At 39.1% G+C, this 11,684-nt stretch overlaps 1 protein-coding gene across 1 annotated transcript; it reads right to left on the bottom strand.

Annotated features, from left to right (window-relative positions):
• Positions 1-3,045: 3,045 nt before the first annotated feature.
• spp1 (secreted phosphoprotein 1) lies at positions 3,046-9,454 on the bottom strand. The gene is made up of 8 exons (XM_058616447.1): positions 9,347-9,454; positions 5,931-6,002; positions 5,755-5,799; positions 5,606-5,680; positions 5,207-5,257; positions 4,981-5,112; positions 4,580-4,918; positions 3,046-4,495 (listed from the first exon to the last, which is right to left on the bottom strand). The coding sequence occupies exons 2-8, from the start codon at positions 5,982-5,984 to the stop codon at positions 4,118-4,120; spliced, it is 1,074 nt and encodes a 357-aa protein (XP_058472430.1). The 5' UTR covers positions 5,985-6,002; positions 9,347-9,454; the 3' UTR covers positions 3,046-4,117.
• Between the last annotated feature and the right edge of the window lie 2,230 nt (positions 9,455-11,684).

Consider the following 11,684-nt stretch of genomic DNA (forward strand, 5'->3'; position numbering starts at 1 on the left):
AGCTGTTCCGTCACAACAAGCAGACAGAAAACAGGCGGAAGTCTGGGTCAATCCCCGCAACAGAAACAGAGGAGACAGGTCAGGGAAAGGCAGCGTCAATACCGGGGAACCAGTCCAAAAAAACGCTAGAGAGACGAGTGCAAATGACATCCAACAATATGGCAGTGAGTGCACGGTGGAGAGGAGTTTATATAGTGGGCTGATTAGTGATCAGGTGCAGCTGCTGTGAACAGGTGAGTGGAGTTGATCTGATGAGGAGGGAGTGGCTGAGGAGGAGGGAGTGGCTGGTAGGTGATGAGAAGGAGGGAGAGAAGAACTGTGAGGGGGAATCATGACACCCATGATTAATCTCGTTCGACATCTGCTGTTGAAACATGTTCACCTGTGATTCCCAGTGATCTTTTTTTATTTCATTTAAAAACTTAATAAAGGGACATTTCAGTATATTATTTTACTGCCACTTACTTTTTGAACTTTTTCTTTTTCTTTTTCTTATTATTTTATTTTATTTTAATTACATGTTTTAAATGTATCATTTTGGAAAGTAATTTTAAACATTAAACTACATGAAATATAATCTGTGTGAAGTAGTATGAAAATAAAAATATGTTACATAAGAAATAATAATCAATAATAAAAAATATGAAATTATTTTTCACCTCTTTTTAAATACTTCTTCAGCACATTTTATTAATTACAATAGAAATATAAATGCGATATGAAACTGAAGATTAAAAGTTTTTATTACAAAGTGTTTGTGTTGAACAACATTAACATGACAATAGTGAAGAAAATAAGTAATCACTGTAGCAATTAATTGTATTAAAGTATTTATTACATTTTCTTCTCTTTATTGAAGTGACTACTCTACTGCATCTATACACATGTGTTTTATTATAATTGTTATTAAAACTGTCCTAATTCAGTAAACTTCATTTTAACCAAAATACTCAAGGATCAAGGATAGGTTTATTGCCATATAGTGTAAAACACAATAGGAATTTTTTGCAGCTAGTCATGAGTGTGGTTAACAAAGGAACAACAAACAAGAAGACAAGGCAAAACATGACAAGACGAGATGTTTTTAGTCGGCAGCGGAAGATGTGAAGGCTTTCTGCTGTCCGGATGTCGATGAGGAGCTTGTTCTTCCATTTGAATTTGGAAGCCAGGACAGCGAACAGTCATGAGTTTAACGAATGCCTCTGCTATCCTCTCAGTGATGCAGAGAGGAGTGGGCGGACTGGGGTGAGTGACTTAAACAGAATTTAAACAGACACAGAGAAACTCTCGATAAGAGACACTATACTGAAAGAATGACGTGGAAAGTCTTTCTTTTCAAATAAAAACGTATACATCGCACTTATGAGTAGCACTTCATAGTTTGGCTTACTTGAAGCTCTTTCTTACTTCTAGCTCTTATTTGTACCCAAATAATTAAATGCACTTATTGTAAGTCGCTTTGGATAAAAGCGTCTGCTAAATGACATGTAATGTAATAATGTAATGAAAGTGTTTGTGAAATAAAACTGAAGAAAAGTTTTAAAGTCAGAGCAGAATTTCTTCTGTAGGTTCATGATGATGATGATGAGATCAGAACATTAAAGGTGACATATAATGCTTGTATCGCACATATATGTTAGTTATGGAGGTCTACTTACATATATTAACTTGTTTTATGGTTAAAAACCTCCTAATCGCTGCAAACGAGCCGATCAAAATATCTCCTCACTGACGCTCTCGTCAGCCGCGCTGTTTCAGACCAAAACCACACCCCCAGAATGTGGACTGTGTTGTGATTGGCCAGCCAACGAGAGCGTTCCCACTGTCCTGTGATTGGCCAGGTACCTGGAAGTGACGTAATAGATAGGCCAGCTCTCAGATACACAGCTCCCCCTCTGGTACGGTGGATGCTCTGCATCTCAGCAGCTACAACAAGAGTAGTTCTTCTTCTTCTGCGGTTGAATGTACGCAACCGGATGTGCCCGGACTAGTGCCCGCACCGGGAGGCGCTACGGTGGTGAGAGGAGTGGTGAGGATTTCTGATGACGACATCAAACTACGGAAGTGCCGATCCGCTACGCAGAGCCCAGGAAAACAATACAACACTATTTTCTCAGCAGTGGCTGAACTGTTTGTTCTGAAACTTTAGGGTTTCATAAACGAGGTCATGACGCAGATACACACACACGCAGCGTTAATTGGAGCTTCCGGTCTATGTCGCCTTTAAGAATAGAATCTTATTTGTTCTTTTTATCTGATGAAATGATTTGATTTGATGAGGGTTTTTTTGTGATGAGACCAAACTTGCAATGTGGTATTTAAAATAATTTAGCGCCATCTAGTGTAAAAAGTTGTGGATGTAGTTGTATGAAACCTTTTTTCTTTTCTATTTTTTACCACATTGAAGCTGTGACATGAAGCAACTCTCCAACACCACATTTAACCAGGATAAAACCACAATATCTCAGTGTTACACAGAAACACTAACATAACTCAAAAAGTCAAGGACAGATGTGAATGCATTATAAACTACTAAATAACACATTTGAGCTGTTTGCAGTTAAATGTGAAATTAATCAGTTTAACAAGTTCAACATGTTCAACATACATTAAAACAATAAAATGTATGTGCTGAAGTTTGGGGTTTTTCTCATTCAGGTGGTCGATCACATGATCTAATCACATGACTAGTCTCATTAGACACCTGCTGTGTTTGAACAGTTTCACATGTGACGACAAGTTAAAACTGCTCTCCAAATGCATTAATTTTGTTTGACTGACACTTGAACTTCTTATAAAAGGACATTTCATTTCTGTCATTTATTTTTTTTGATGATGACTCGTCGTTGAAGCAGTTTGAGATAAAACACTGGAGGATTTGCTTCAGTGTTGTGAAGAGTTTTTGTGTTTTTATGCAGATGACGTCATGTCATACTTTTAAATAAAGAAAAAAATAAACATCAAAATCACCAGAATCGTTGTTTACAGGATTGTTACCATGGTGACAACAGTTTCCAAAATATAAAACTGGACACAAAAACCCTATGTTTTTATGAAAAAAAGACTTTATTAATATTTTATAAATGGTACAATATGGTACATTATACAACGCTACAGACAAACAACACGTAGTGTAGGTAGGTTCTGTGCAAATGGACTGGACTGTGAGTGAGTGAGTGAATGAGTGAGTGAGTCACTGTCTCTGTATCTACACCAGCACATACGACAAAAGGAAAGATTACGAAGTGTGAAACAGTTTAACAAAGGTTTAAATAAAAGTGTGCACTTTGGTTGTAACTCGTGACTAAATGTGTGGACGCCAGACCCCTACTGTGTGTGTGTGTGTGTGTGTTTGTTCCAGTTTTAACCGTGTGCTCTGCAGTGACAGAGGGCAGAGGGGACGAAGGGGACAAGGTCAGTAAACCTCCTGTTGCAGGTAGACAAATCCTAAGTTACATCAAACACTTTTTTTCCTGTAGGGTCAAACATGTTCACCAAGAGACTGGTGGAGTTAAAACATCAATTTCAAAAACAAAATAATACTTTTATATTTACTTAAGGTAAGGGCTTTGCTTTAAACAAAGTTTTACAAACTAAATAATACATCTGCATTTGCACCTGCTCATGCTTGTTGACGATAGCTTACTTTGGTGGTATGTGAGGGCCATCGTAGTTTCCACGCACTGCAGTCTCAGCACTAGATGTCACTGATTCTTACACACTGGACCTTTAAATCTAGGTTTCCTGAAAAATCGGGGTTTGAAATGTCCAGTTCTCGATGTGTATTTTGTGATTAATGAGTGCAGAAATAGATGAAGAAGAAGGTGAAGGAGACTCAGGATTCACTCGAGATCAGAGCAGAGCTTTAACTAAAGCAGTAACTAAATGAATGAAATGAACTCAACACATTGTTGTACTTGTCTGGTTTCATTAGTTAGCAGCTTAAATAGATGCGACGCAGCGACAAAAACATTCCTACGTATTGATAAAACTCTCAGAAATGGTGATGAGTTAAAATGAATAATATGAAACCTTGTGTTCGTGTTTGGCCCTGCAGAAGAAAGAAAACATGTATGTGAACCCTCATCCACTCCGTTTCCTGAGGGGTGGGTGTGGCTTATTTGGCAGTGATAACCACTGGCATATCAGTGGAGGAATCAGGCCCCGCCCCTTCCTCCTCTGACTCACTCTCGTCTGAGTCGCTGTCGGCAGCGCCGGGCGTGGCCGTGGCCTCCTCGCTGCTCTGACTCTCAGCATCCTCGGACTCTGCGCTGGCACTGTCGTTGGCGGCACTGGTGCTCTCGTCCTCCTCCTGCTCCTCCTCTTCCTGTGTGGCACTGGAGCTGTCGTTCTCACTGGTGGTGATGCTCTCTGCCTCCACTGGGAGAGAAGCCTGGCGAGGACTGACATCCTGGTCCTGTCCATCCAGACCCTGACTCTCCACCTCGGGAGTGCTGGTGTCCTCCTCCAGCAGCTCAGCGTGAACCTGAAGAGCCTGAAGGTCCAGAAGCAGAAATTCATCATCTAAATCATCATAAAAGCTAACAGTCACTCACATAACTCTCAGACTAACCTGTACCTTATACACCTTCAGCGACTTCTCCACCTCGTTCCCGTCTATCGTGTCGTAGGACGACTTCTTCCCAGTGTCGTAGTACTCGTAGGACTTGTAGGGAGCAGGAATCTTGTGGTAGGATTTGTCCTCCACGTAGATGGACTTGTAGTCACTAGGGTGTCCTCCCAAACTGTCTCCACGGGCCGAATCATCGGTGACGATGGTGGGATTGATGTAATCCTCAGTGGTTTCAACCACAAACACCTCTGTGACCACTGTGGGGCCTACGGTTGTCGGGGCGACAGTGGAGGACTCACCCGATTCCGATGTGTCTTTGGAATCATCCTCATCATCATCTGTGTCCTGGACACACAAAGATAATTTCAGGTGAAAATTTCACATGTAAAGTGCAACTTTTTACTCACATTCTCGTCGGTGTCATCATCATCCTCATCGCTGTCGTCACTGTCCTGACCGTCGTCCGTGGCCGTATCTGGGGCTAGAGTTGTGTCCCAGCTGCCAGATTTAAATTGCAGAACTGGAGTCTCTGCTGCCTCCTGTGGCCAAAATCATAAACACACAGTTTACATCTTCAACATCAAAGCAGACGTTTTGGCAATGTCAACAGTGCTGAGTAAAGACATCTCTCACCATGACCTCATCTGTGCTGTCTTTGCTCTCGCCTGAAGCTGCAGCGACGTTCTGCAGCGTCACGGAGGAAACATTAAAACTTTTACTTTGTTGTGCACAGCGTTATTGAAGGGATGTGTTTTGGAACACAAGAATATGAAGTTTATATGTCCTAATAATGCCTCAATATCATCTGCATAAAACACACACCAGAATGTCCTCATAATGTCTTCATATCATCTGCATAAAAACACGCAAGAATGTCCTCATAATGTCTGTTAAAGTTTAGGACAGTATTTCTCGTGTTCTGCAGGAAAGTATGAGACATAACATTTAGTGAGACTCTGAGGGTCCAGGTAGAAATAAGACAAAAAACACGAGAGACATGAGTACAGGACATTTCTTGATTAAACCATGTACCTGTACAACAGCTGCACGAGTCTGAGGCACCACTGGTGCCTGCTTCCTCATGTATCGAGCTGCAGGTCGTCTCACCTGTGGATCAAAATCAGTCAGTTACAGGTGTTTGTCCCACTTCCACCCACGTCCACTTTTCTCTAGATACCCACCACTTCTTCAGAACTCTCTGAGCTGCTGTCAAATATTCTCCTCGCCTGTACAGAAAATAAAATATGTATGAACATGATCAGAAGTTCAAGTAAACATGTTAAAACAAGTGTTTACATCCACAGATGTGTCCAAAATATCTTAAATGTGGATCTAATTTTCTAGAAAAGTGACTCACAGGCCGACAGAGAACTGTGGCGAAGAGCAGGATGAAGACAACGGCCACTTTCATTGTGTCACAATTTGGTGTCTAGACAGAAATAAAACAAACACGTCGTAAAACATCACAATATGAGCGATAAAAAGCAATAAAACAGTAATCATGAGACACTGAGCTCTAACAAACACAAAGACATGTCAAAAAATGAGCAGTAAAGTCCACTCCTTGCCAAAAAAAATGGAGGTTGTGTGGTCACATGACCTTTAAGTAGCAGTGGCACTTCCTGTCTGAGGCCGTGGCGTGACACAGGAAGTCATTACCACGTTAATTACAGAGTCAAACACACAGTAATGTGACTCTCTGTCATCAGTGCGACATAATCACATAACTCTGTGGGGGGTCGGTGTAAGGACGACACAGGAAGCTTGTAACTGGGAAAGATGTGAGAAAATCATTTTATAAACGGTGTAATTTAAAAAGATGAACTTAGTCTGTGGGTGTTTTTTTTTTGGGTGGGGGGGTTAAAGATTTAAGGGAGAAACCCTAAATAATGAAAGGTTATAACCGAACCTAGTTTATGCAAAGCAAAGTGAGTTCTAATAACAGTGTTTAAACTTCACTATGTTTATTCAGCTTTGATGCCACAAAAGAAATCTGGTTCTTTAAAGCTGGGGTAGGCACGATCGCAACACAGTAACAGTTCTCCGTCATGTGTTATGGTGATTATGGCGCGTTCCAGTTGCAGTCGGAGGTCGCAATTTCCGAATTGAGGTGGCGTTCCTGTTGAAAGACGTCAGATTTCCAACTCGGAAAGTCGGGGGAAGCGGATTCTAATTTGCCTGCCAAGATGGCAACCGTCATATTTGTTTCACAGTAAATCAGACGTTCACATAGTATTTGTAGTAATACATATAATACAATAGTAAAACAATAATATTACTAACAATAGCTAACACCTGCCAGCCCATGACAGGTCTGCTAACGTCCCTCCCAGTTCCAACTTCTGAAGTGTAAATGGAACAGGATCGGATTTATTTCAGAATTATTCATAGGTAATGACATCTACAGTTTTAATGAGCTCATCTGAGGCTGTAAATATTATACAACCACAAATGTCTTAAACATTTAAAAATTAATACATTTTATTTCTAAATTGCTCGGTAATTCTACAAAAATGTTCTAGTGGAAGTGCATTTGTTTTGGACGATTTTCAGTCCCAGAATAAACAGCCAAGGTTTTTTCCCAAAAGCAGGAAAGTGTACGTGGGTTTGAGTCAGAAATAAACCTGCTGTGTGTGTGTGTGTGTCAGTGTGTTTTTTATTACATTAAAATTCTATGGCACAGAAAAATACTGTAAGTCATAACAAGCTTCAGCTACATGGAAAACATTCATTGTCTCACTGGTTCTGGTCTATTTCTGGAATATATGTATATAATGTTTTTAATGAAGCAGAGATTTAGACTAAACTTTACCTTTACCAAAATGAAACACATATTATACATTATTAGATTTACTTAAACTTCATAAAAGACAGCATCTCTCATCTCTGGTTTCTCTGAGTTTCTGTGTTTGCTGTGGCAGAGACGGCGTCCATCTTTAATGACCGACTCTTCCTATACTGTGTAATTCAGCAGGTTATTAGTGGAAACCCACAGTACAGCAGGAACATGACAGACAGACGCCCATATGGCTGTATACGTGTGTGTGTGTGTGTGTGTGTTCATAGTGTAGTTCTGTTTATCTGCCTTTCGTTTTGGTCTCAGGTTAACTCTGGTTTTGTCAGAATTACAGAACTAACTTTTTAAAAGTAAATGTAAGGTTTTTTTCAGTGAAGGCAGCAGAAAATAAGCAAACAATCTAAATTATGTTCTTGTATTTCCATCCCCGTGGGGACCAATATTTGAATGCCAGGTAAAGACATTTCATTATAAGTTTGACTGATACTAAATACACATGTTTTAATGTTTTAATGAAGCTGTTAACGACACACACACATATACATAGTATATATATGTATATATACACACATATATATACATACATAATTCTCCAACTGTGTAACAAGCTAAAATGCTATTTTTTACATTTTTGGTACATTTTGGATTGTATTGGATAATATTTTCTATCCAGTGACTTTGACCAGTATCAGAGAGATTATAATGATACTCGTATCAGCTCATCCCTAAATAGCACACAGGAAAACAGAGAAGAAATCAGCTGAATCGAGAGAAAAAGAAGATGAATAGAAAAACCTCGGTTGAATCCAAATTTAATTTAGCTCCAAAACGTTGATAGATTTTATTTTTATTTAACGCTTAAAAAACTCTCTCTTTTCTCTTTAGTTTAAGGCACTGTGCTCCCTAACCAGTGTGTGTGTGTGTGTGTGTGTGTGTGTATTGTGATTATTTAGTGTGGTTAACCAGGAGCTTGGTCCTGTCCTGGTTTCACTGAGAAACTAATCAGCCAATTAAAAAACAGTTACAGCTCCACCTCTGGCCAATTACAGGACCCTGAAAATCTTATCTGGGTTAGGGTTAAATTTAACTTTTTTTATAATGTAGTTTATAATGTAAGTTTTTGTGCATCATCTAAATTATTCAATTACTGAAAAACAAAGTATATAAAATTATTAAAAGCAGTCAAAAGATGATTTTTTTCAGAATGTAGTTTTTTTTTACTTATTTATAAAAGAAAAAATTTTAAAGTACATGTTAAAAACAGCATATATGATTAGAGAGGTTCTTTATACTGTAGCTGTGGATTATACCGATAAAGTACAGTATAATACAACGTTACTAAAGTGTACTCAAGTATGTGGACATCGTATATGTCAGATGATAGTAGCATGTGTTATTCTGGAAACATGGACACGGGCTGTACTTTGGAAACAAATGAACAAAAAAGAATTGTTAACAAATGATCTATATTTTCATGTGATGCATGTTATTTAAAACATATGCACATAAATCTGAACTAAATGCTTGAGAAAAAAATACAAATTTGTTGATATAAGTTGAAATTCAGTCAACCCAAAAATTAAATATAACCAAGAAAACCAGAAATAGATGAAATCATTAACTGACACCTGTGTTTTTATCATCACATTGCATCAAATTGCAATTTCAAAAGATTAAAATCTAGTTTTTCCACAATATGATAGAGTAGAATCATAATGTTCAGTCGGACAAAATTGCCAAGGTTACAAAGGTTTCCAAAAAAAAATTTAAAAGCCCCCAATGATTAAAATACATGATTTTTTTAATTATTATTTTCACACTGCAAAGCCTGAATGTTGCATTCTGTGAAAAATAATAACAACTGTAATAATCCAGCAGCTTTTAAAATAAGAAGAAGCTTAACATGTCATCACAATTTTCAAAATAAAACCTTCAGTTTTATAAATAAAATTTATAACAATCATCTTAACTCTGACCTTGTCTGCAGTAGGAGGGAGTTTTCTCGTGTGTTTTCTCTTTAGTTTATCTCCTGGTTTGCTGCTCGCTGATGGAGCTTCTGCCTTTTTAAACGCTGCCGACTCTGGCTGCAGCCAATCAGCTGTGAGCTTGTGATATCATGAGGTTAACCACCTCTGCTCTCCTTCTCCCACTCTTCCTGTGGTCAGCTCTGCGGTGGTGCGGGGGCAAAGCACACACAGAGACAGACACACACACACACACACACACACACAGACACTGTATGAAGTTAATTTAAGGACATGCAGCGACAGGCACTGGGAAAAACAGCAGCATACAGTGTCGGGTGGTATGACAGTGATTCAGCGTCCTCACAGACAGACAGTCATCATCGAGTGAGGGGTGTGTGTGTGTGTGTGTCTGTGAAATAGTCCTTTATTAGTTTCCCCATATGGAAAGTTGCAGTATAAATAATGAACAAATGAATATACAAATATAGAAAAATGTAACAATAGCATATGCAGTACAGACAGTGAGTAACCAGAATATGTACAGAATGAGCTTAATATTATAGATCAGTGATTCCCAAACACTGGGTTGGGTCCCACAGATGGTCAGTCAGTCATCATCTACCGCTTTATCCTCTGCCAGAGGGTCGCTGTGCCAATCTCAGCTACATCGGGCGATAGGCGGGGTACACCCTGGACAGTTCGCCAGTCCATCGCAGGGCCACACACAGATAGAGACAAACAACCATTCACTCTCACACTCACTCCTATGGTCAATTTAGAGTGTCCAATTTACCTAATCCCCACATTGCATGTTTTTGGACTGTGGGAGAAAGCCGGAGAACCCGGAGAGAACCCACGCACACACGGGGAGAACATGCAAACTCTATGCAGAAAGGCCCTTGTTCCAACCCAACCCCGGGTCTTCTCGCTGCAAGGCGAGAGTGCTAACCACTACATCACCGGGTGGCTTCCCACAGATGGGTCCCGTGAAATTTTTGGGGGTCCCTAAAATGATTTTTTTCCCCAAACTTTTAGTTCAAATTTATTTGTGTATGTTTTTTAAATAACATTAGCATTAAATTAAACTGAAGTTATTAATTAAAAATGATCAACATGATGTTCAAATTTCCTTTCATCCAATATTGTGATTTGGGTCCCGACAGATTCAAACAAACAACTGAACAAACACTCGACCAAGCGAACAACAGATAAACCAAATGCACAAACAAATGAACGAACAACAAACTAACACTGGATCAAATGAATGAATGACCAAAAATGAGTGAACCACGATCAACCAACCGACCGATCGTATGACCGAACGAGCGAACAACCAAAACAAACACACAGGACACACAGGATATAACAAATTAATGAAGAATAAATGAACACCTGAACAACGCCTGACCAACCAACTGACCAAACAACCAACCAAATACACTAACAAGCCAAAGAACGAGTGAGGGAACAAACAAACAATTACCCTTACCCTGAACGGCTGGACGGACGATCAAACTAACACATAATCAAACGAATGCATGACCGAACAAAAAATTGAATGAACACTTAACCAAGTGATCACTGAGCAACCAAACGACAGATCAACCAAACGACCAAATTTGTGAAATTGTGTAAAAGCATCAGAGACAGAGAAAGAAGTGACTTCTTTACTGACCAAAAAACACTCACTGATTCACCGTCACAGATCTTTAACCTGCGATCAGAAGTACGGCGTCTGTTCTCCAAGGTCGTACAAGACTCAACAGAATGTTCTCTCTGCGGCTCAGTGGGCAACATAGCTCAGTGTGTCCACGGCAGACAGGATCTTTGTTAGCGTGGTGTAATTGCACGTTTGTGAACGTTGAAGCCTCAGAAATCATCAGAGTTCAACAAGTGAAAACTCTCTTACTGCAGTTCATGTGTGAGCAGAAGTGGTGAGGATACTAACTTTAACATTATATACCCAAACATTTCATGAAAAATATTGGTTATTATCTTCATCAGGGTTCAGAAGATTGTCATGATCATTCATTTGTGTAAGGATGTTGTATTAAAAATATAATAAAATTAGTATTCAGTTGGTTTTCATGTAATAATCCTCCTTCTACATTAAATCATGTGTTAATGTAGAAGGAGTGTATAAGCTTCCAGCAGCAATGTAAATGTCATCAGCTCAGACTCAGACATTTTTCTTCTGTAATTGAAGGTTTCACATCAGGTTTAATAATTCTGTCATCTGTGAGACGCTTTCAATGGAAAATACAAATTACATAAGAATGTAAAGAATGTCTGTCTGTCTGGAATGAACGTGACTATATATCAATAATTAGTTTGGAAAAAAAACAAA

The sequence above is a fragment of the Solea solea genome, chromosome 19, assembly GCF_958295425.1.
Source record: "Solea solea chromosome 19, fSolSol10.1, whole genome shotgun sequence".
Taxonomy (NCBI): Eukaryota; Metazoa; Chordata; class Actinopteri; order Pleuronectiformes; family Soleidae; genus Solea; species Solea solea.

What these genes read in the sequence shown, in the direction of transcription:
- spp1 (XM_058616447.1), bottom strand. Translation starts at nt 5,984, where the DNA reads ATGAAAGTGGCCGTTGTCTTCATCCTGCTCTTCGCCACAGTTCTCTGT. An exon ending in CCACAGTTCTCTGTCGGCCT is followed by an intron (nt 5,800 to 5,930) that starts GTGAGTCACTTT and finishes TTTTCTGTACAG; the next exon opens with GCGAGGAGAATATTTGACAG. An exon ending in ACAGCACAGATGAGGTCATG is followed by an intron (nt 5,113 to 5,206) that starts GTGAGAGATGTC and finishes TTTTGGCCACAG; the next exon opens with GAGGCAGCAGAGACTCCAGT.